This window comes from Sus scrofa, chromosome 9 (genome assembly GCF_054392235.1).
Source record: "Sus scrofa isolate SSC_HxYL_T2T_F1_AM1 chromosome 9, Sscrofa_HxYL_maternal_Yorkshire_Landrace_v2.0, whole genome shotgun sequence".
Lineage (NCBI taxonomy): Eukaryota > Metazoa > Chordata > Mammalia > Artiodactyla > Suidae > Sus > Sus scrofa.
In genome coordinates this window covers 31375372-31402249 of record NC_139391.1, presented here as the reverse complement: position 1 = coordinate 31402249, position 26878 = coordinate 31375372, and the positions used below count along the sequence as shown (strand labels likewise).

General features: G+C 35.6%; 1 protein-coding gene across 15 annotated transcripts in view; it reads right to left on the bottom strand.

The window, feature by feature from the left end:
- Nucleotides 1-26878, bottom strand: part of CNTN5 (contactin 5) — a 1211165-nt gene that overhangs the window by 123561 nt on the left and 1060726 nt on the right. For all 15 annotated transcript variants that reach the window (XR_014815022.1, XR_014815020.1, XR_014815017.1 and 12 more), the window contains 2 exons: nucleotides 22596-22723; nucleotides 18909-19084 (listed from right to left, as the gene is read on the bottom strand). Coding sequence is in view for 9 of the 15 variants with exons in the window: in XM_084975741.1 (XP_084831867.1) it covers nucleotides 18909-19084; nucleotides 22596-22723 (304 nt within the window). In the remaining 6 variants the exon portion in view is untranslated. The remainder of the gene's footprint in view (nucleotides 1-18908; nucleotides 19085-22595; nucleotides 22724-26878) is intronic.

Here is a 26878-nt window from a genome sequence, read left to right as displayed (position 1 = left end):
AGCCGAGCCAGGAGAAGATCTCAGACAGTCTTTCTGAGTTGGGCTGCCCTGGGGAGGAACCTCTTGGGTTTCCAGTGGCCCTGCTACCCGCCCAAGCCCCTAGGGGGTGCCCCACTCCCACGGAATAGCTGCTCAGCAACACCAGCCCCCTAGAAGAGCCCCTGCAGCCCAGAAAAGCTGCAACAAGCTTGGCCAGACTGTGAAAAGATCCGCCTACATTCGCAGGCCGTCCTTCTGAGTTGGGCTGCCCTAGGGAAGAGCCTCTTAGGTTCTCAGTGACCCAGATAGCTGCTCCAGCCCCCAGGGGGTACTGCACTCCTGAGGAACAGCTGCCCAACACTGCCAACCCCCTGCAAGAACCCCACAGCCTAAAAACACCAGAGCAAGCTCTGCATGACCAAGTGAAATCTGCTACCATCGTGGTGTGGACCTCTCAGTCCTGTCTCCCCTCAGGAAGTCCTCCTTTGCTTCAAAGAAACACTGTTAGCCCCATTAACACTCCAGAAAAGCCACACTGCCTCAAAAAAGAATGACCAACAACGCCAGCCCTCAGGAAATATTCCACAGCAGTGACAAGGCAAACACTGCCCAATAACGGAGAGTACAACTCCCTCAGGAGAAAGAAAACAACAAGCATGAAGAAGCTGAGAAACCACCGCCAGTCAAACCAACAGGAGAACTCACCTAAAACAGTCAACAATGAAACAGATCTCTGCAGTCTGACAGACCTGGAGTTCAAAAGAGAAATAGTGAAAATACTGAAGGAATTAAGAGAAGATATGAACAGTAATGCAGATACCCTCAGAAAGGAACTAGAAAATATAAGGAGGAGCCAAGAAAAACTAGAACATTCATTTGCAGAGATGCAAACTGAACTAAGGGCAGTAAAAACCAGAATGAATAATGCAGAAGAACGAATCAGTGATATGGAAGATAGAATAATGGAAATCACCCAATCCGGTCAACAGACAGAAAACTGAATCAAAAAACTGGAAAGCAATATAAGAGACCTATGGGATAATATAAAGCGGGCCAACCTATGCATAATAGGAATTCCAGAAGGAGTAGAAAAAGATAAGGCGATGGAAAATATATTTGAAGAAATTATTGCTGGAAACTTCCCAAATCTAAAGGATACTGGGTTCAAGATACAAGAAGCACAGAGGGCCCCAAACAATCTGAACCCAAACAGACCCACACCAAGACACATCATAATAAAAATGGCAAAAGTTAGTGATAAAGAGAGGATCCTAAAGGCAGCAAGAGAAAAACAGAATGTTACCTACAAGGGAACCCCCATAAGAATATCAGCTGATTTCTCTACAGAAACACTACAGGCCAGGAGGGAATGGCAAGAGATATTTAAAGTGCTCAAAGGAAAAAAATATGCAACCTAGAATACTCTATCCAGCAAGAATATCATTTCAAATAGAAGGGGAAATAAAAAGTTTTCCCAACAAACAAAAACGTAAAGAATACAGCAACACAAAACCCAGGTTAAAGGAAATATTGAAAGGGCTTCTCTAAACCAAAAAGAAAGGAAGGAAAGGGAAGAAAAAAGAAAAGAAAAAAAAAAAAAAAAAGGAGAAGAGGAAGAACTAGGACTGAGGAAACCGCAATCAGAGAGCAGTCACTCAAGCCAGCATACAGATTTAATCATGAACATGCTTCAAACAAAATAAAATTAAAAAGAAAAAAATAAAAAAGTCATCAAAACCATAAAATGTGGGCAAGGGATGTTAGGAAGTAAATAACCCTTTTTGTTTGTATGTTTCTCTTCTTAATTTTAATATAGTAATGAAGTGTTTAAACTTACAGGACCATCAGGCTAAAACACACAATTATGGGAAGGGGTTAGCATACTTAAAAAACAGGGCAACCACAAGCCAAAACCAAATATTGCATTTGCAAAAAATGAAAAAAAAAATACACTCAAGCAGATAATAACAGGAGACCATCCAACCAAAAAAAAAAAACAAAAAAAAGAAAGGAAGAATGGAGAACCATAGAATCAACTGGAACACGAGGTTCAAATGGCAATAAATAATCATCTATCAATTATCACCTTAAATGTCAATGGACTGAACGCCCCAATCAAAAGACACAGAGTGGCTGAGAGGATAAAAAGGCAAAAACCTTCAATATGCTGCCTACAAGAAACTCACCTTAGGACAAAAGATACATATAGATTGAAAGTGAAAGGGTGGGGAAAAATATTTCACGCCAATAGACATGACAGAAAAGCAGGAGTCGCAACGCTCATATCAGACAAAATAGACTTTAAAACAAAAGACATAAAGAAAGACAAAGAAGGACACTACTTAGTGATTAAGGGATCCATCCAAGGAGAGGATGTTACTATCGTCAACATATATGCCCCAAATACAGGAGCACCCAGATACATACAACAAATATTAACAGACATAAAGGGAGATATTGATGAGAATACAATCATAGTAGGAGACCTTAATACCCCCCTCACATCAATGGACAGATCCTCTAGACAGAAAACCAATAAAGCAACAGAGATCCTAAAGGAAACAATAGAAAAGTTAGACTTCATTGATATCTTCAGGACACTACATCCAAAAAAAGCAGAATACACATTCTTCTCAAAAGCTCATGGAACATTCTCAAGAATCGACCACATATTGGGACACAAAGCTAACCTCAATAAATTTAGGAGCATAGAAATTATCTCAAGTATCTTTCTGACCACAATGCCATGAAATTAGAAATCAACCATGGGAAACGGAAAGAGAAAAAACCTACTACATGGAGACTAAACAACATGCTACTAAAAAACTAATGGGTCAATGAGGAAATCAAGAAGGAAATTAAAAACTACCTTGAAACAAATGATAATGAAGACACAACCTCTCAAAATCTATGGGATGCTGCGAAAGCAGTGCTCAGAGGGAAATTTATAGCAATACAGGCCTTTCTCAAAAAAGAAGAAAGATCCCAAATTGACAACTTAACCCTCCACCTAAATGAATTAGAAAAAGAGGAACAAAAAAGTCCTAAAGTCAGCAGAAGGAAGGAAATTATAAAGATCAAAGAAGAAATCAATAAAATAGAGACTCAAAAAACAATAGAGAAAATTAATAAAACCAAGAGCTGGTTCTTTGAAAAGGTGAACAAAATTGACAAACCCCTGGCCAGACTCACTAAAAAGAGGAGAGAAAGAACCCAAATCACCAAAATTATAAATGAAAAAGGAGAAATCACAACGGATACAGCAGACATACAAAAAACCATAAGAGAATACTATGAACAACTATACGGCAACAAGTTTGACAATTTGGAAGAAATGGACAATTTTCTAGAATCTTGCAGCCTGCCAAAACTGAATCAAGTAGAAACAGACCAACTGAACAGACCGATCACTAGAAATGAAATTGAAGAGGTCATAAAATCACTCCCTACAAATAAAAGTCCAGGACCAGATGGCTTCACAGGTGAATTCTATCAAACATATAAAGAGGAATTGGTGCCCATCCTCCTTAAACTCTTTCAAAAGGTTGAAGAAGAAGGAATACTCCCAAAGACATTCTATGATGCCACCATCACCCTCATTCCAAATCCAGACAGAGATACCACCAAAAAAGAAAACTATCGCCCAATATCATTGATGAATATAGATGCAAAAATTCTCAACAAAATCTTAGCCAACTGAATCCAACAACATACCAAAAAAATTATACACCATGACCAGGTTGGGTTCATCCCAGGTTCACAAGGATGGTTCAACATACGCAAATCAATCAACGTCATATACCACATTAACAAAAGAAAAGTCAAAAATCATATGATCATCTCAATAGATGCAGAAAAAGCATTTGACAAAGTCCAACATCCATTCATGATCAAGACCCTCACCAAAGTGGGTATAGAGGGAACATTCCTGAATATAATCAAAGCCATTTATGATAAACCCACAACAAATATAATCCTCAATGGGGAAAAACTGAAAGCCTTCTCACTCAAATCTGGAACAAGACAGGGATGCCCACTCTCACCACTGTTCTTCAACATAGTTTTGGAAGTCCTAGCCACAGAAATTAGACAAACCAAAGAAATAAAAGGCATCCATATAGGAAGAAAAGAGATAAAACTGTCACTGTATGCAGATGACATGATACTATACATAGAAAACCCTAAGGACTCAACCCCAAAACTACTTGAACTGATTAATAAATTCAGCAAAGTAGCAGGATATAAGATTAACATTCAGAAGTCAGTTGCATTTCTGTATACCAGCAATGAAATATTAGAAAAGGAATACAAAAATATAATACCTTTTAAAATTGCACCTCACAAAATCAAATACCTGGGAATACACCTGACCAAGGAGGTAAAGGACCTATCTGCCGAGAACTATAAAACTTTAATCAAAGAAATCAAAGAAGATGTAAAGAAATGGAAAGATATTCCATGTTCCTGGATTGGGAAACTCAATATTGTAAAAATGGCCATACTACCCAAAGCAATCTACAGATTCAATGCAATCCCTACCAAATTACCCATGACATTTTTCAGAGAACTAGAACAAACAATCCAAACATTTATATGGAGCAACAAAAGACCCAGAATCGCCAAAGCAATCCTGAGAAACAAAAACCAAGCAGGAGGCATAACTCTCCCAGACTTCAAGAAATACTACAAAGCCACAGTCATCAAAACAGTGTGGTACTGGTATCAAAACAGACAGACAGACCAATGGAACAGAATAGAGAATCCGGAAATAAACCCTGACACCTATGGTCAATTTATCTTTGACAAGGGAGGCAAGAACATAAAATGGGAAAAAGAAAGTCTATTCAGCAAGCATTGCTGGGAAACCTGGACAGCTGCATGCAAAGCAATGAAACTAGAACACACCCTCACACCATGCACAAAAATAAACTCCAAATGGCTGAAAGACTTAAATATATGACAGGACACCATCAAACTCCTAGAAGAAAACATAGGCAAACACTCTCTGACATCAACATCATGAATATTTTCTCAGGCCAGTCTCCCAAAGCAATAGAAATTAGAGCAAAAATAAACCCATGGGACCTCATCAAACTGAAAAGCTTTTGCACAGCAAAGGAAACCAAAAAGAAAACAAAAAGACAACTTACAGAATGGGAGAAAATAGTTTCAAATGATGCAACCAACAAGGGCTTAATCTCTAGAATATATAAGCAACTTATACAACCCAACAGCAAAAAAACCAATCAATCAATGGAAAAATGGGCAAAAGACCTGAACAGACATTTCTCCAAAGAAGATATACAGATGGCCAACAAACACATGAAAAAATGCTCAACATCACTGGTTATAAGAGAAATGCAAATCAAAACTACCATGAGATACCACCTCACACCAGTCAGAATGGCCAGCATTAATAAATCCACAAATAACAAGTGCTGGAGGGGGTGTGGAGAAAAGGGAACCCTCCTGCACTGTTGGTGGGAATGTAAACTGGTACAGCCACTATGGAGAACAGTTTGGAGATACCTTAGAAATCTATACATAGAACTTCCATATGACTACGCAATCCCACTCTTGGGCATCTATCCGGACAAAACTCTGCTTAAAAGAGACACATGCACCCGCATGTTCATTGCAGCACTATTCACAATAGCCAGGACATGGAAACAACCCAAATGTCCATCGACAGATGATTGGATTCGGAAGATGTGGTATATATACACAATGGAGTACTACTCAGCCATAAAAAAGAATGGCATAATGCCATTTGCAGCAACATGGATGGAGCTAGAGAATCTCATACTGAGTGAAATGAGCCAGAAAGACAAGACAAATACCATATGATATCACTTATAACTGGAATCTAATATCTAGCACAAATGAACATCTCCTTAGAAAAGAAAATCATGGACTTGTAGAAGAGACTTGTGGCTGCCTGATGGGAGGGGGAGGGAGTGGGAGGGATCGGGAGCTTGGGCTTATCAGACACAACTTAGAATAGATTTACAAGGAGATCCTGCTGAATAGCATTGAGAACTTTGTCTAGATACTCATGTTGCAACAGAAGAAAGGGTGGGGGAAAAATGTAAGGATAACCTGACCCCCTTGCTGTATAGTGGGGAAAAAAAAAAAAAATTTCTAGAAGGGAGATATCATGCTTTAGTCAACCATATATTCCCTGCCCTGATACCATGCTATATATATTATAGGCCAATATATGTTAAACTTTTATAATGTGAATAAATGTATTAAAATTTTTCCTGATATTGGTATAGTTCTTTTTTTTAATGTGGTAATTTAGCCGATGAACAAAGAAATGAGAAAGTAACTATATGAACGTATAAAACTGTATTTGTTACATAACAATTAATTTAGAAAATTCCTTAACAAATAATCTACCAGACATGATGCCAGGCTCTGGCAATGGTTAGCAAAGTAGGTATGATCCCTTTTTCAAATATATACTGTAATAAAGGGAAAATGTGGAAGAAGGCAGGAATTCTGATTTTAGCCCCTGCTTTTTAAAACTGCATCATATTCTTAGAACTATTTCTAGAATAACAAGTAGTCTCCTGAACAAAATCACATGCTGCTTCTCGGGGATTTATCTCAATGACGCTGAATATTGAATCTTAACACTATAATGGTTAATTTCTTTTTTATATACCCCACAGAAAGCTTGAAGCAACATGTAAATTTATGTAAAACACATATACTTATGTTAAGCAACAATTTATTACTGGATTTAATTTGGAAATATCTGGCAGCTCTTCTTTTGCTAAGAATATGTAACATGGTATAACTGGAACCAAGAATAATCTTGGACTTATGAAAATTCCATAGGTGATATCTAAGATGCTTTCTTTAAAACAAAATCACTATTGTGATATATTAGGTGAAGTTTACTTTAACTGTAAGATGACTATTTGTTATTGGAATTTGGTAGACTTTTCTTTTTCATATTTTCCTCATACTTGGTTTCTGCCTGGAATGTCCTTCCCCCTTCTGCTTCCTCCCCCTGCTTTGCCTGCAGCACTCATTTTCTCCTTTAAGAATAGGCTTAAGTGCTGTTTAGTTTAGCAATGATGTGTAACTTGGACCAAGTTCCTTAAACGTATTTCTTCCAATGCTCAAACCATGTATTGGTTTTCATGTCTGTTTCTCTGTAAGACTCTGAGATCCTCAGAGGCAGTGCTCTCAGTTGAAGCCATAATGCCTGCCATGGAATGTTTGCTTTGATTGCTACAGGATCCTCAGTTCCTGAAGAGGTGCCTAGTATATGAGTGCTCAGTAAATCTTTGTGGAACTAAGATAAAATTCAGAATCCCTCTATTATACACTTACAGATACTCTAGAAAGCCATCAATTACTCCTTAAAGATAATAATGCCATGCTTTCTAAATTCTCTAAGTTGATCTCTTCTACTGCCATTATTTAAAGGATATTAGATGAAGAAAGGAAGTGAATGATATTTCACCCAATGGTTATTTCTAAAATTCGTCTTTCTCCTTTTTCAAGAGAAGAAATATCTTTGAGAGGCAACCTGCTAAGTTATTAATTCTAGTCCCCTAAAGTTAACTTTTATATGGTAATATGATCAAAATAGTCCATGAGAGAATCTAGAGAATTTTGAAGAGCTAAAAGCTAAACATATAACATTCAGCACCCTTTAGAACATACTACAAAACAGATGCAGAAACAGAAAAATTGTGAAATACAGTAGAATTTCAAAGATGTCTTAAAATAATGCCCTCTCAAAAACCCAGCACTTTGAAAATTACTTTGAGGGATAATTTAGGAGTTAGTCTAAAACACAATACTTAGATGTCAATAGTAATACAAAAATGTAACACTGAACCAAGTTTGCTTATCAAAATCTTAAACCTTACGTGGTATTAAGGAGAAAGTATAGCGTTTTATTTATCAAGACTTTCATAAATTAAAAATAATAATCCTCTATTACATATTATTCCTACAAGTTAAAATTTTAGTATTAAGGGTCTTATTATGCTATGCATTTCAGCACTCTGTAAAATTATCACCCCTAGATGCATAGATAAATGTAGGGCATTCTTTTTAAAGTAATGAAAAGAATCTATAAAACATATTGGCATTGCTTCAACAGGATAACTAGAATCTACTGTATAGTTTTCTTTTATTTAGAACTCCTGTGATTATTATTTTCAGAGAAAACAATTATTTTCCGCAAGCATAATATCAAAAACATTTAAATGTTCTTGTGAAGCAAAATGAATAAAACTACTGATCAGTGGCATTTTCTGTAATTAGAAGTTAGAAACTTTTCTTGGTTAACAAAAAATAAAAAAATGCTATTTAGATATTATAGTCAACATTTGTTTCTAAGTGGCTTACTCTAAGTGGTTAGTTTTTCATTCATATATGCCTACCTTCACTGATTCCTTTAGCAACTTCACAAATGTGTAATTAGTCTTTAATGTCACAGGTACTGTATGAGTTCAGAAGATAAACATGTCTCTAGCTTCTGGAAATATAAAGGATAGAAGGAAAATAAGAGACATTTACAGTAGATTTTGATACTCTGGGGGAAGGATGGGAGAGATGCAATGGAAGCATTGAGAGCAGTGGGTGCGAGGAAGAGGGAAGAATCTGAGATCCTACTGGGGATTTGACTTGAAAACTGGATTCTGATGGTCAAAAATTCATATGAAACCAATCATTCTGTAAATAACATACTTAGTTAGAAAAAATATGATTTTAAATTTCTCAAATGTGGAATAAATATTTTCTTCAGAAGAATGGTTGAGTTCTTTATGCTTTGCCTCATCTTCAGCAGTAAAAACAACACAGCATATTGCACTTCATATTCATTTTGAGAGAATCTTCAAAAGACTAAAAAGGGAAGTTGATAAAAAGGGGTTGATACACTATGAAATGAAATAACTACAGCAGTCAGAAGAGTGAGCGTTAATTAATGGGAAAACACACCCACAGAACATCTGAAGAAGCTAGTATAGTGGGATATTTTAAGACGTTTTTCAATTCATGCTCAGTAAATTTTATGGGAAGATTTAAAAAAAAAATTGGTGATTTGATCTTAGAGAACATATGATTTTAATGTCATAATATCAATCAAGTAACAAAGGTAAAAATAGGCTGAGTTGTCCAGCTAAAGAGGTGAGATTGTAGAGAAGAAATAAAATCTCTTTCTGACTTCAATTTTCAAAATGCCACAGTGAAAAATTATAGCTGTTTTAGTTCTTCGTATATTTGCTCATCAAACCAGATTTGAAATATTATTTACAGCAATGAAGTTTTCAACTCAAAGAAGCCGAAATGATAATGGTGGCTGTGCCACATAAGTATTTGTGGTGCTCAGAACCTCCGTAGTGAGGCCCTTCACCTGTCGTTCTTCCTGGGCTCAGTTTCTTCGTGTATATATAATTCGTCTGACTTGCAACATTGTGGGAATCAAATGAAATAAATATGTGAATCAGGAAGGTCAAAGTTTCTCTTCATGACATGAAATTTTTGTATATATTTTAGCCTAGGTCTTCATCAGATAATCAAACTGTTTCAAGTTTATTCTAAAGTGATTAACTAAACATTGAAGAGTCTGATTTGTAGGTTTGCCTTTAAATATATATATATACACATTTACATATGTGTGTGTGTATATATATATATATATATATATATATACATATAAAACAGAAACATTTTTGGCAAAAAAAATAGAAGATTACTCATGATAGTAAAGTTTACAAATATTAGAACTTGTATAGTATAAATGTAACCACATAATCATAAACTTAGGAGTTAGTGAATTTAGATGAATATATGAAAATCTTAGCAGCAATAAGAATAATTGATCCCAAAATTCTAAAACAGATAAAGGATATTTATCTATGTTATTCCCAAGATGATAAAATTTAATGTTAAACTAATTGAGAAAAAAGGAAGTTTAAAATATTACCTTCCCAAATAGCTGCAGATATGCTCTAGGTTTGACAAAACATATGGGAGTAGTGTGTTGCATTGGAGTTCAGTTCAGAATTAATTTGAATAATAACTCTCCTATACAACAATTATTTAAATTTCAAAAAGTTATTTACTTTTCAGAATTTCTTTTTTTTCTATCAAAACCAAAAACCCCAAATGAAAAAAAAAAGCAATTAATACATGATAGGATATGCATGGGAAGAAGAAGAAATAACAGTTGAAAAATTTAGCATGTTGCCAGCTATTTTTTTAGGGCTGCACCCTCAGTATATGGAAGTTCCCAAGCTAGGGGTAGAATCAGAGTTACAGCTGCCAGCTTACGCCACATCCACAACAACACTATATCTGAGCTGCATCTACGACCTACACCAGAGCTCACGGCAACGCCAGATTCTTAACCCACAGAGCGAGGCCAGGGATCATACCTGCATCCTCATGGATACTGTTAGGATTCTTTTTCTCTGAGCTACAGTAGGAACTCCCCGTTGCCAGCTATTTAGTAGGCATCAATGGATGATAATTATTATTACTTTTTATTATTATTCCTATCTGATTCAAGCACTTTCTTGGTGATGGCATTTGCCTTCACAGCTGTCTTGGGTCAGGGTTTCAGAGGAGCAGACTCTGAGATGGAGAGACTATTGGGGAATGCCACTGGGGTGAGCATTTATGGGAACTATGAAGAAAGCAGAGTTGAGCAGAGAGGGTATTTAACTGTGGTGCAGTCATGACAAAAGGACTATGAAGAAAGCAGAATAATGTTTGGAATATTTTGAGTTTCAGTTCAGAATTTCCATTATAAATATTCATTATTACTCTAAATTTTCATTAATTATCCTGTAATTGTACATTGAAAAATGATCAATGAACCTCAGCTCTAGAACTACCTGCCTGTCCGAATCTGACAAAGATTTGTTTTCATGAGAGAGCAAAAAATATTTATTAATATACATAGACTAAACAGTTTAGAATGAAAAAATGAATTAGTAAAGTATCAAATGTTCAAGTTACTGAAACTCAAAATATTCCAAATATTATTCCAAAGGTTATTTTGCGTGAAAATTTGTATTAGAAGTTTGTTACACATATTGAAAAGTCTAATAAATAAGTAATTCACTGTTGAAAATGACTTCAAATTAGGTAAGAATTTGGTTTAATGAATACTACTGAAATAAATCAGATAGGCTTCATGGTCAACGTTAGAAACAATGGCTCCAAAAACCTACTGGAGCCTACCAATGTTCTCATTTCCAAAGACACAAGTATCTCATTCCAGATTAAATTTATCCTTTGATAATTTAACACAACCAACCCAAGAGGAATGCTGCAGTATAGGAGTCCAGTCCGAATTAGTATATGCATGAAGTGGAAAAACAATTTTAGAGAAAAATAAAACCTCCACAGGGGAAAAAAAAATATGTATTCTAGACATGTAAGCACTTCATCTCTGGAATCAGTGAGCTAAAAACATATTTAATATCTGGAGTTTACCATCTAGGAAAACAAATTCTGTTAATAGGGAAAGGAGTGTTTTCTATTTCTCTTTTCCCACTTTTCCCACTCCAGTAACCTAAAAGATCCCAGCTGGACCTGATGACAATCTCTGGGAAGTATGGTACTTTCATCCTCTTAGAGAACACAGAATATAGGCTATTGATCTAATTTTTTCTCAACATGGCCAACATTAAAATTGCCTTTCTCTCAAAGAAGCTTTATTTCCCCCCTCTCTCTCTTTAAAAAGAGAAACAACTCCCCCCTTGCAGCACATTGTAGAGAAACTAGTTACTTTTATTTATATTACCCATAATGCTGTGTAAATGTATCACAAAGATAAAATAACTGCCAAAAACAGAACTGCTACATGAAAAAAGACGCCTTGTATCTTCACCATAGTACCAGAAGGTTTGCTTTGGTGGACTACATTTCAATGAACAAAATGAAGCCAGTGTCAGATGGCTAAAACCTGTCCTTTAAAAATGAAGGTGGATAATAAACACGGTGTTACCACCCAGCCATGATCATGGCAGGGTATTGTGGTGAACAGATTGCTTAGATGCAAACCCAAAAAACGAAGGAAGGGCGTCTCAATGATAGGATGCAGTCATCTTTTATTCACCTTCAAACTGTGCTAAAGTAAATGTCCAATTTTGTGTACAAAAGTAAAAAAAAAAAAAAAAAGCAAGAAAATAAACTATTCTGTGATAGAAACAGATTTTGGCAGAATTTTCCCAGTATTTAATTCTATTAAAAGGTATGAAATGATGCAGCAGTTTGCTCTGCTGAGAAAATGCTTTATATAATTTTTATTTTTATTTTTTTCATCAACAAATACTGACAAGGGGCTGTGGAATGGACATACAAAGTAATCAAAAGTAAAATGGCAGATTAGTGTCTGCCTTTAGGGATCTGATAGTTTAGTGTCTTTCATTAATAAAAAATGTTACAGAATCACAAATTTTAAAAGTCTTTTTTGGTCATGTTCATATAACTGCATGAAACATACACATACTAAAAAGTTGTGCATCCTTTCCTGCCATGGGAACTACTGCTCCTTTAAGAAGAGAGTAGATAGAGGCATGTTCTCTAACACAGCCAATCAGGGAGCATAGATTCCCTAGAATGATCTGAAAATTCTAAGTCCTCTGAGTGTAACCTCTCTTCTCTTCAGGCCCCAAGCTTTGGTGGGTTGTCCTTATTAAGATGACAATGTGATTGAGTTTGTTACATTAGGTGAAAAAGACTGAGAGGGAATTCTTATATAGCAAATAAGTGGTGCTCAAAAGATGACAGCAGAGTATAAAAACTTGATGAATTATCAGACTTCAGAGTAAAACAAAGATCCAGGAGGCAAGAAATCCAGTGATGAGGAAGGACAAGCCCTTTGCCAGGCAGGGAGGGGGCAGGGCTCGGGGTCCAGGAGGCCATGCTACCTGGCAGTACAAATATTACTAGCAAACAAAATGAGCCAAAGAGAAGTTGTACTTTCAGTAGAGCTGTTGATCCTCTGCCTTTTGTATGTTTTCTTATTAGTTATGAAGTGCCCCCAAGACTTACACTTGCTAATATGAAGAGGATGTAGCAGACACTCTTAAAGTCCTTAGAGCTTTTGCCTTCGTAAGCCCTGGCAGCATATCCAATGACTTCATTCATTTTTTACAACATTAACACTTATCCATCAGGAAAGAGAAGAGTGCCAGTTGGGTACTTACTGTCTTCTATTCTGAGACTTTAACTTTTTGGGAAATAGAAGCTAATTCCTAAAAAGATAAACTAGGAACAGAACTAACCATAATAAGAAGACTGACATAGGCTAGGACTGTCAGCCAATGTAGAATCCTTAAAGCATTAAGGAGTTTATATTCTGGCCCCTTTTAATCTATCTAATACGCCTCAAAAACCAAGGAGATGAATCAGGCATGACCTCTTATGATTCCTATCCTTGGTCTTCAGATTATCATAATTATTCCTACTTTCTGATATTCAGATCTGGTTGTGTAAAAGGAAAAAACAAACCTGACTCCCTTTTGGATCTAATCCTTTAGTTCTAACCTTTGTACTCTGTTGCCTGTGCTTAGTCATGCTATCTATCTTCTCACTTTTAAAAAAAGAATGATGATTATAACCTGAAATAGACATGATAGCTCATTCTCAAGCCTCTGACCTTTAAGGGTAATAACACTTTTCCATTCATATAGAGATAAAAAGCTGCAGAAAAGAGAACAACCTTTGTCTGGTTGGAGATTTACAGGAACATTGTAACCAGACCTACTTTAGCAACAATGGATTCCTGCACCAAGAAGTTTACAACAAATAGCCACACTGTCTCCCTTTTAGTATAAAAGAAGCCTGAATTCTAACTTGGGTAAGATTATTCTTTGGGACACTATTCCACCATCTTCTCCGTCTACTAGCTTTCTGAATAAAGTTGCTATTCCTTACCCTAGCACCTTGTCTCTTGATGTACTGGCCTGTCAGTGAGGCTAGCAGTATAAGCTTGGACTCAATAATGGTTGATAATGGAATGGGCTACTTAGAGGACTGAGTTCCTCATCATTAAAAGGATTACAGTAGACACTGATGATACTGATGGAGAATCCATCTACTGACCTAGTACAAACTCCAGGATTATTATATCTAGGATCTCTCACAATCCTGAGAGATAATATCTTTCCTCATCTAAGGCTGACTTTCTCTTTCTTCTTTTCCTATTGTAATTCTACCGATCCTCTGAGGTCTAGATCAGGTGGCAACTTCTTCCCAAATAATATTACTTTATATGACTGTTATGAGAAATTGATGAGCTATTGTGTTATATACTTTATATTTTATAATATTGAGTGCTTGGAGTATAATAGGTACTAAATTAATTCCTTTCATCACTTTTTTTACAATATAAAAATTAACATTAATCTCTTTATTTTTTTATATCCAAAAATATTTGCTTGTAATAAAAAATGAGCAATTATTTTTATGGCCATATTTTTGTTGAATTACTTTATGTTCTATATCATTTTTACATTTATTAAAGACCAGAACAACATCTTTCTTTTATTTTTATTTCCCATAGTTTATAGACAAGGGCTGAACACATAATGGTCAATGAATGTGGAGAGGGTAAGCTTTATAAAGGAGAATCAACATAATACAGTTTAAAAACCACATTATATCTACCCCAATTTAGTATTCATGTGGCCTGGAAGTGTATTATGCTTCTGTTTCCTCATTAAAAATGGGGTCAAATATCCCTACTCTGCTTTCTTGAGTATATTTTTATAACCGGAGAATTGGGTAAAGGTGAAAGCCCATTCAAATAGTGCACTTTGATTAGGTTGCCCATTAGTTGCATTTTAGTGTGTTTAGAGAGTTCACTATGGAAAGGGCAATTCTTGTTCTGACCTTCCTGATGACAAACGTTTGATTTTTTTTTCTCTGCTAAAAAAAAGGAGCAAATTATGGGCTTCCATGATATTCAGTGTAATTGATCTTTATGCCTTATAAGGATTAAAACTAAATTACATCTTGAATGAATATTTAGAAACTCCAAGTCTCTGAGAAACTGGTTGTCAACAGTCCTCCATTAAGACTGTAGAGTTGGGGCTACATGGCCATGTTCAGGTGCTATTCAGACACCCTGAGAGCAGTAAGACATTCTTGAAGACTTTAAATTAACATGCACAATTGTGCCAACACCCAACAAGAGCTTCATTTAATAACAGAGTGGTTATTGAAGGCCAAAGCTTACAATGGTCGATTCCTCTACTGCTCATTGTAACCTCTGCACAGCCAGTGAATATGAAGTCCATACGCTCTTCACAAGGCTCCCCATTTCATTCCAAATACAACCCTAATTCCACGGCTAGGAGATCAGTGCCTTCAACAATGAGGCTTCTGCTGCTCTCCGTTAAATGTATTCAACAAATATTGACTTATCCTCTACTCTATGTCCTCACTGTGCTGTCAGGGTCTGTGGTTTCTTGCTATTCCTGCAATGTTTTCTAAATGCTCTGCCTTTCTGTCCTTGGTTGACTTGCTTACTCTGTCTAAAATGCAGTTTCTCCTTCTAACCACCTGGCAAAATTGTACCTATTCAGGTACAGTTCAAATACAAAACCTCCTGCTGGCTGCATGCACAGAGTTACCTGTTGATAGTGCTGTGAGAGCAGATCACTAGCCTGCACTGCCATCTCTCCCCTTAAATTGAGCTCTCTTAGGGGTGAAGGGCCATGTCTTTTTCCTTTGGATCCCCCACAGCACTTAGCTGGTAGAACTGAATTGAAATTAAAATCTCAAGAATAGCCTCACTAATTTGCCACTTTCAGTTAATTCATATCATTGCCAAAAAAGTTATTTGGGTCAATTGGATCAGATGTTTACAGACTAATTGATTGCTTGGACCCTTTTAACAGAGGCTTCAGTAATGGATTCACTCCAAATCAGTTAAATTGCTGGGTCTGTAAAACATGGCCAAGTAAAGAGGGCAAGAGAAATAGAAGCATTTTCATTATGGATTTCAAAGCTATCATTACTTTAACTTGATGTTTATTTATTCACTTTCTTGAAATGAAGTCCAAAAGCACTATTTTATTTAAAACATAGGTATACCTTGTCTATAGATGTTAGAAAAACTATACAGAAGCATTTTCCTGAAGCTTACAAACCAGTGGCTATATATACAAGACATCACTACAACCAGTTGAAAAGTAGAGAAATTCATTAAGCTATATTTTGGCATTACAAGATAGAATATATCAACATCATTGGTGTCCTTTTGTTTTTGTTTTCAGAGATTTGGTTGACTCATTTGACACCATGCAGTGATAATGACAATGTGCTTTAAAAATATACCCCCTTTTCTCTTCAGATTTACCCCCATTCAGTCTCCCACTGGCGGTTTAGGTTCAGGGTAGTTAATCTAGAGAGCGCTCCAGTTTAAAGCCTGTATTCCTACTTAAGTCCCAAATCCCTTTTGGCTTTCTTATTCTGCTGGGCCAGCCTATACTCCTAAGGTCACGGTCAGTGGCTTGCCTTTAAAACACAAAGGAAGGTCCAGATTGCCCCAGAGGCTCTCTTCTAAGCCCAGCCCAGCCCCTCTTATTCCAGAGTCTTTAGTTAGCCTTTCAGACAAAAGGCACCCACAAGTCCAGAGTTCTGACCCAAATTTTCCATCTTTATAACACTTCCATCCCTCCTTCTAAAACATGTTCTTTCTCTGACACATTATTTCACAAAGAGAAAAGCAGGATGGGGATGGAATGTTTTTCTTTTTTCTGTCTTTTCAAATTCAAAAAATGGGATTCTCTTGAAGCCAGCCAAGTCTCAATCAGTATTGGAAGTAATTGGGAGAAAGGGAATAGACAATTTATTTTACACTTTGCAGTTTTGAAACTTCCAAATATTTTAAAGTAACATATTTCTATTATTCTAAATATACTAAAGTGATAAATACTATATGACCTTAAAGCTAAATATTTTTCTCACTTTTCCATATAATAATTTGCTTTATTCTTCTATTCTGTAGTTTATCATCACCATCTACACACTGAACCTAATTTATAATGGCTTGTAGCAATATGAGTTTGCATGGAGTAAGAAGTCAATTTTGTACTTCTCAAGGGCAAGAGCAGCATATGTGTAAAGAGAGATATAGCAGGTATTAGAAACTGCCTACCTTATGAAAAGGATTAAAGGTACTTATTGATACAAATGAATGACATGAAACTAAAGTGGTAATGTCTAAGAGACAAAAACAAGAATTCATATAATTTTACCAGGACTGTTAATTTCTCTATTGATATTTTAAAATAAAAAGTGAGCCTGCTTCTATAAAGAAAAACTAAAATTTATTTGAGACATATTTTACTTTATACATCTGATCTCTCAAAATGAATGTTTACAAATAATCCTTAGAATATATATTTTTGATGATAAATTTTTTGTTTTCAAATGTAATATTTTTGTATCATATTTTTCTGGTTTTGTTTTATGACATTCATAGCAGAAAATTTATTCACAGCCTTGAAGGAATAATCACCCCAAAGTAAAGAAAAAGGGAAAATTACAAATTAGAGGAAAATAAGTTTAACTTCACTTGATCTAAATATTTTGTATATACCATAACCATTAACAATTAAAATTAATTTATTTAATGAGATTTGAACAATGCAATTGGTAATTGTTTCTTACTTATATAGTCTCTCATTAACTGCAAAGTAAGTCAGGATAAAAGGAATAATTTAGAGGAAATCGTTTGATTTTGGTTACATTGGCAAATGCAACAGAGTTCATCCTTACTATTCTACTAATATAAATTTATTGAATTCTAGAGTGAGAGGGGATCTCAGAAATTATCTGGTCCAACTCCCTCAGTTTAGTTCTCTATGAGATTAATGCCCAGGCAAGTCAAGTAACTGGCTTTTTGTTATACAGCTGATCAAGCCTTGAGCTAGGACCTGATCCAGAAAATTCCTGACTTTGGGTTGAGGACTTTTTCTTCTGTATCACATTACCTTTAAAATAAAATTCAATCTAAACTGAGTTTTATATGTTTCGGCTTATTATAGCTGTGGTTTTCTAGTGCTTCCTAAAGTGCTTAGAGAAGAATAAACTGGTATTAATAACTATGTGGCAGCATATTAAATTGGACTGTAGGCATACATTTCATCTAAATCCATCTCTTTAACCAATATAGAGGGGATATTCCAGCCAAAATCTTTCTGTCACCCTAGTTCCATCCATCTTTCTCTCTCCCTCTCTGTCATTATGTTAATTCTTTTATGTCTTAAGCCAATGGGCAGAAAAGATTTTTTTTTTTCACTTCTCTGTTGAGTTAAGACACTGTCATGATACTACAGGGTTTGGTTCAAAAGATTTCTTACTCAATTTAGTTGATTGTCACATAAATATATAGTATAAAAGAAGATATTATAAGGAAAGATTTAGCAAAGGAGAAATGAGCATGTCTGTGAATGCTTATCTACAGCTAATGTGCATTTCTGACTTTGGGTTTGATGTCTAAACTCTGTAGCCTATGAGAGATTAAAGAATCTCCAAGAATTACTATTTCTTCAGGATAAGGACAGGCAGCTTATTTCATGTATTTATTGCATTCATAATTACTAAGAATGCTTTAAATAACACTAGACAGTATATGAAATCACATACATTTTAAGAAGTAAAGTGTAAATATTAAGAATAGTAATCAAATAAATAAAAATGGCAAAGAAACCAGATTTGCATACTGAAGTAGTCCTAATTTCTTACTAGGGAAGTTTAAATAAGTATTACTTTTTGTCTGACATAACATAAAATCATGAAATAAAGTAGTTTAAATCAGTTTGATTCTTTTCCTATTTTTCCTTAACATCCCATAGATAAGAAAGTTTTTACATTTGAGGCTATATTTCTAAAATTATCATTACTAAAAGAATAAAATTGCATTGACTTACGGCCCTGATGCTTTCAAAATGTCCACCTTCCTTCTGGAAATCGATAGGCTGTCCTTTTAGTGTCCAGTAGAAAGTGACATCCAAGCTAGCATCGTGAATTGCTTTGCAATTAAGGACGATGCTTTCTCCCACCGTCAACTCTGTTCTTTTAGGTGTAAGTTCTATTCTTGTAGGTTCTATAGAAATAAAGATATATTAATTAACATAACACAGTATTTCCCTGAATTTTGTATTTTAAATAATAGAGAAAAACTTAAACAAGGTATCTATGGAATATAGTTGCTCCAGATACACATCTTTTAATAAACTATTATTAATTGATATATGACCCTTTGTATGCTAGGGCATTTTACTATGCATTTGTAGGGGACTGATGATTTAAAAGTCCCTGTTCCTAAGAAGTCAGCTTGGATGGAAAAGAGGAAAGACTACCTAACTAGAAACGGCATTTGGCATTCTGGAAGGAGGAACATTAGAGAAAAGAAGCCAAGCCGTAGCCTCCCTGTCCAACTTCAAGGATCATCAAGTATAAATAAAAGGATTTTCACAATAAAAAATGCTTCATATAGAAGGAGGAATAATTCAAGTGACTGCACTTCTTTAAAGGTTACATGAAGTACCTCCCTTCAATAACAGAGATAAAATTAAAATACCACTACTGTACCACCTTATATTTACTTTATAGTTTACGAAATCTTCCTTATAAGCACAGAAGGAAAAGAAGAGGCACTTCTGGCTGATTATAAAGTATGACCTTTGATAGATTGTGGGTCCTTCCATATCTTAAAAAAAAAAAAAAAAAAAAAAGCAAAATGTTGGATAGAGAAGTTTTTTGAGAAAAATATTTTACTCAGTTAAATTAAAAGAAAAGATACATTTTTATTGGGTTTAGAGTAATTTTTAACCTAATACCAACTGTACACCTAAGGGTTATTTTAGCTAATGTAAGCTAATGATCAAATAACTGCAATTCAATTTTTTTCTTTTTTGCTTTTTAGGGCTGCACCTGCGGCATATAGAAGTCCTCAGGCCAGGGGTCTAATCAGAGCTAGCTGCAGCTGCCAGCCTACACCTCAGCTCACGGCAATGCCTGACTGATACTTAACCCGCAGAGCAAGGCCAGCGATCGAACCGCATCCTCATGGATACTAGTCTGGTTTGCTACTGCTGAGCCACAATGGGAACGCACATTTATTTTTTTAAATAAAGTAGGGAGGTGATGGAGACAGAACTTCGTTTTGTCTTTTTTTTTTTTTTTTTTTTTCCCCTGTCGTTTTGCCTTTTCTAGGGCTGCTCCCCCGGCATATGGAAGTTCCCAGACTAGGGGTCTAATCGGAGCTGTAGCCACTGGCCTATGCCAGAGCCACAGTAACTTAGGATCTGAGCCGCGTCTGCAACCTACACCACAGCTCATGGCAACACTGGATCCTTAACCCACTGAGTGAGGCCAGGGACCGAACCCGCAACCTCATGGTTCCTGGTCGGATTCATTAACCACTGAGCCACAATAGGAACTCCTGATTTTGTCTTTTTTTCCTAATTAAGACTCCTGATTGTAGACAGCTCAAGAAGACTGACACAAATGATTAATAATTAACCTAATTTTCTAATTTTTCTCTTTCAGCTCTATTCTTGGCAATAGCATAGTCTGATAAAGCACCATTGTTAACCACTGATTAAGATCCTTGAATATGCCTCATCCTTCTAAGCAGTCTCTGGGAGGAAAAAGAGTGATACCAGGAAAGAACTGCCACTGTAAATACTAACATTTTGGAAGTCAGATATTCTGGGTGGGATTCTAAATTCTGGCTTTATCAGAGAAGACAGGTAATCACAGCATACTGCAGCTGAAACTTGGAATGGTCTGAGTAACTAAATGTTCCATTTAACTCGTGATTAATAGAGAACTTTTTGTGTTATTATTATTATTTAAAGTCTGTAGCTCCAGCATTGCCTCATTATGAAAAAGGTAGTTTAATAAGCACACACAAGGAATAAGACCTGGACTAAAAGACTGAGTTGGATTCCAGTTTATGTATAAGTGAAGACATTTTAAAAATTATGTTCCTTCCTTCCATGGATCTTTGCCTCTTTTCTAAAATATCATCGTGCTAGCTATTTTAATTACATTTCTATTTCTTTTTTAAAATTTTAATTATTTTATTTTATTTTTATGGCTGCATCTTTGGCATATGAAAATTTCCAGGCCAGGAACTGAATCAGAGCCATAGCTGCAACTTATGCTGCATCTGCAGCAATGCCTGATCCTTTAACCAACTGTGTCCAGCTGGAGACCAAACCCAGGCCTCTACAGCAGCCTGAGCTGCTGCAGTCAGATTCTTAACCCACTGTGCCACAGTGGGAATCCACATTTCTATTTCTAAAGAAAGAGAAAAATTAGCACTTCTATATTTTTTTGTGGCCAAAGTATGATTCATTATATACTACATGCATAAGTGGAAAAAAATAGTGATATACTTCAATTGTACAAAATATTCCTTTGCCAAGTGAAGAGACTGCCAAAGATAGGAGATTCTCTTTGTATGAATAATGACAGGTAGTCTCAAAAGGCGGCTCTAGACTTGGAATAAATTTTAGAACTAGAAAACTAATGGATACATTTAAGCAGCAATATTTATAATATATAAAAAGATGACCATCTATAAAAAATTCTGTTGATGCAGACATCAAAGAATAGCTCTGCTTTCAGTTCATCTAATGTATATTCCAACACCACACGTTCATGTCCTCCCTCTGCTACTCCTCATTGCCTCAAATCCCAGTCAAAGTGGTGACAAAGGAATACTACTGATTGATGCTAAAATTAATTTTAAGAACTTTTTTTTTTTTTTTTTTCCTTTTAGGGCCACACTCATGGTATATGGAAATACCCAGGCTAGGGGTCAAATTGGAGCCACAGCTGCAGCTGCACCACAGCCACAGCAACGCAGGATCTGAGCCTCATCTGCGACCTACACCACAGCTCACAGCAACTCTGGATCCTTAACCCACTGAACAAGGCCAGGGATCAAATCCATATCCTCATGTATCTCAGTCGGGTTCATTAACCTCGGAGCCACAAAGGGAACTCCCAAGAAGATAACTTTTTTTTTAAATGTTTTACTATAATTGATTTACAAAGTTCTGTCAATTTCTTCTATATGGCAAAGTGACCCAGTTATACATACATACATTCTTTTTCTCACATTATCGTCTATCATGGTCTGTCTCAGGAGATTGGATGTAGTTCACTGGGCTATACAACAGGACCTCATTGCTTATCCATTCTAAATGTCATAGTTTACATCTACTAATCCCAAACTCCCAGTCCATCCCACTCCCTCCCCTTCCTTTGGCAACCATAAGAAAACATTGTTATATTCTTGGCATAGCTTTAAATTTTGAGACCCCCAATTAAAACTTCAGAAAGCTTTCTTTATCCACTCCTCTGTTTTGTTCAGAGTGAAATATTTAAATGTCTACCAACAAGATGAGGTATTCCTTCCTTCATAGTTCCTTAAATAATGGAAAGGGACAATCTGGCTGTGCTGGTTTTATGTTTACAATGCATTTTATCAACAGGAGCATGCACACACATACATGCAAACATACATGCATGCACATTATTTCTACACTTTCTGATAAGGCCATGAAACTGTGCTTTATAAATCAGCCACATTTTCTTACCTTTTACAGATATTGAAGCTATGATTTCAGCAGAACCAAAGACATTTTCCCCTTGGCAAACGTACTTTCCCTCATCTGATTTAGAAGCATTTAGGATCCGCAGACTCCCGTCTGGAAGAATAGCTATTCTGAAAATTATTAAAAAGGTTTTTTTTTTCCCCCTGTTTTACAGCATATCAGCTAAGTGGTAAGAAACTCTGATGAAATCTGAAACCACTTCCAAGGTAATAATAAATAAGATAAAGGATCACTGTGAAAATACGCAGTGATAGTAGAAATGTTTTGCCCTTCAAGAAATTATGCAATAAACCCACTTAATATCTTGTTAGATTTAAAAGGGTTAAGGAGTTACAAGTTATTTTTCTTTTGACACTTTTATGACAATGAATTTTAAAACTTGTGGAAAAAAGGTGACCCTGAATTTGGTTATTAAAACTTATACTATAGTATCACCCAGCAATATTTTAATATTAAGCTTGGGTATTTCACCTCAAACCATGAGTGACCTCAAAAATCAAACATAAAAAGAAACAGCATAAAAACACACAGAAGGACAAGCATAGAACACAAAATTAATTGCATATGGCCTCAAGATGATTTATGGTAGTTTTTCTACAGTGTAGCCCATGCAGCAAGGGCATGAAAATGAAACCTGATACCTGAAACCTGGGCTGCTCACACTGCACTTTTTAAACATAAAAATGTGAAGTCTGAGTTTGCATTTGAGCTTTTTGGAGAACTTTGTTAAAAGCAGACATTGAGACGTCTATGGAGGTGAAAAATTAAAGTGTTATTAAAAATTTTTAGAAGTTCAGTGAAAATGAGGTTGACATTCAGGATTACCATATTCTCTTGTATATTCATCATTCCAGAACTATGCGGATTTCAAATTTAATTAGAATTTTTGTTCTTAGGCTCCTCAAATATAACCTATTATTTCACCAGTGTGTCAACCTACTGAAGCAATCTGAGACATAATAGAAATGGCTGTTATGGCTTTATTTGATATGCTACTAGAATTTAGATTGACTTTTTTTAGGAAGGAAGAAGTAACAGTTTATTCTGATTTTGGTAGAAAACCAGTGATCCCATTGAACTTAAAACCCTAAAATTGGATCCTCCTAGTCCTGAAAAGAATAGTTTATTTCATGGCAACATGATAATATTAAAATATTAATGTTATAGGCTTCAAGTCCCCTTCAAGGAGCTTAAACCCAAAAGCCTCTGGCCGTGTCTTATTGTAATGCCCCTTCCTTCACCTTGACCAGCCTGAGCTGCTTACTCCCACTAGAGAAGGAATGTCGCTCATTCCTCACCTTGTCTCTATATAACCCGTTCCCCATGCAAATAAGGTATCTTGCCCAAGACCAATGAGAAGATCAAATATGCTCCATACAATATCAAACAACACACAGCGCTCATGCACCTCATGGGGGATGGGGCAGGAGAGGTTGGGTCTCCACTCAGGTCTGCACTATGGGATATAAAGACAATTGCAGAGTGAGTCAGGCCCACTTTTTAACCTGTGCACTTGTGAGTTCTCTCTCTCTCTCAAAAAGTACTGTTGTTTCAATAAATTTGTAAAGCATCCACTGTTCTAATGCTTTGCCAGGGCGGGACAGGGACCAAGGAAACTGTGACTCTATCATAATGACACAAGAATAATGGCTAAATCTGTTTAGTCAACATCCTTTACATTATTTTAAAATGTGTATTAAATTTTGCAAATCAGTCTAGAACTGACAGCTATGGACAGCATTAAGATTTTTACAACTATATTAGACTCAACGCTGCTGAATATTGCTTATTAATTTGTATTTAAATTTTGCCATCAACAAAGAAACCACTTTAAAAACATCATGATCTTTTCAGTATGAACCAAATTTGATTTACGATGTGTGAGAAGGGAGACAAATTTAGAAGCAAGCCAAACTAGGCATAGAGAATTTGACTGCAGCTTATGTCTAGGAAGGATAATAATGAGACATTTGGAAAACACAGTGCTCTTTAAAGTTATATAATCTATTCAAGATGGTCAATAAAAAATTCTGTTCATTTTTAGATACTGGTGTTTCCATAAAAATGGAATAAAGTGTATTTATTCCATTTCATCCTGATGATACACATGCTATAAAAAGATATATCTGAAAGCAAAAATTATACTTTTTATAAACAAGTAGGCATTCTCTTGTGAGAATGACAAACTTCATGGAAATACAGCTAAATTACTACAATTTGTGCAGATTATAAATATCTTGAAAATGTCTAGATTTTACTAACTGGTGTAAATTCTAATCTAGCAAGTGAGAAGTTTGGCTTAAAAATTTACCTCCTTTAAAGAAATACATGTATCTTAGATTCTGGCAGTATTTCAGCTCTTGATTTAAGATACATCTTTTCTTACTGACAGGAGGCAATATATTATATTCTCCTTTTAAAGACAGTTTATGAATGCTCCTGTACTTTAGGCCACTGAGCCACTTGGAGTATGAGGAATTTTGAATTCCAGGATGATTTTTATACTTCAAATGGCATTGTCCTTTAACCAAAAGCCGTCTACTGATTCAAATTGCAAATCCTTATCAGATAAGCTATTTTTTAATTTAGAAAAGAAGAAATATGCCACAAGTGCAGCCCTAAAAAAAAAAAAAAAAGAAAGAAAAGAAATACAATAAACAATGAATGCAATTGACATTATAATGTGTGGCTATTGCAAACATAAATACGTAGATAATTGAATACTGAATTAATATTTCTTTGCAATATCCAGCCTCTTTATTTATCTTCTCCCCTATGCTATTACTATGTGACTCCTACATTTGGAATCTTCAGATTTAGAGATTAATTCTTCTGAGATGTCCTTGAACGTGGAGTGAGGTGGTAAGGTGAAGGTCTGTTGTGGACAAGGGGAAACTTGAGAAATGCAAACCAACATTCAGCACTCAGTATCAAAAAAATAATTATCCTATTCTGGTCTCTAAACTTCTCCAGGAGTTCTGCCTAGACCTTGAGGTGTCATGGTTCTTATCTAGCCCTTAATTATTGGCTCTCTGCCTTGGTAACCTACTCTGCACCATACTTTACCTAGGAAGGCAGTGTGCTTATGCATCAGACAATATAACCTAGATTTTCTTAAGTGCTTATCTGTATACCTGCAGCTTTAATATACAGAGCTCATGCTCTGACTTCCTGATTCTGGCATCATATCATAGTGGATATCATATCATAGAATTACTCATTACTAATTAAGATGATGTGCTTTAAATTATAGAGGGTTGGGCTCAAATCGTTGGTGTTGAGTAATGTTAATCTCTTTCCTCATATGCAAAATGGTCATAATTATATCTAACTTGTTCTTTAAAAGTATTAACTTAAAAATGTATGTAAATTACTGTATTTTTGTGGTGTGTGTGGACATTTGTTGAAAATCTACTCAAAAACTGAAATAAAATTTGTGACAAATTTTAAAAAAGAAAAAGTAAGAGCATGCTAGAGAAAGTTCTCACTATGAAAATCTTAACTATTTCGGGTGTTTGATGAATCTTTTGTGAGGAAAGTATTGAGCTGAGAACTGAGGGATGAGAGTTAACTAGGCAAAGTGTGGGAAAGCAGAGGGAATGAGATTTGCCTCTGCAGTGATGGGAAAGATCACAAAACTTTGGAGAACCAAATGGCCAATTATGATGGCAGATGTAAAGGGGGAGCAGGAAGTGGCCTGAGGTGAGACTGGAAAGATAGATAGATAGAGAGCAAGATCATGCAGGATCTGGTATGCTAAGAAAACAATCTGATCTTTGTTTTAGGGCAATTTTTTTCAACAGCTTCATTAATGTATAATGGGCTTATAATAAGCTCACATATTTAAAGTGTACACTTTGAAAACTTCTTACCTATAGATGCAGTCATGAAACCATTAGCACTGTGGGTATTACCTAGAAAGCTGCTATGAACATTTGTATATATATTTTTATGGATACATGCCTTTTTTTTGCTTCTGTATTTATTTTGGATAAATACTTAGACCTGCAATGACTACATCATTTGGTTTATGTTCAGTGCTTAACTTTTTAAGAAGCTGCCATACTGTTTCAACATGTTTGTACCACTTTACATTTCTAGCAGCCCTGTGTGACAGTTATTACAAAACTTGATATGCTCAATTTTTAAATTTTAGCTATTATCATAAGTAGATACTAGAATCTCATTGCTGTTTTAGGTTCCATTTCCCTAATGACTAAGATGTCGAGCAGCTTTACATTTGCTTATTTTCCATCAGTGTATCT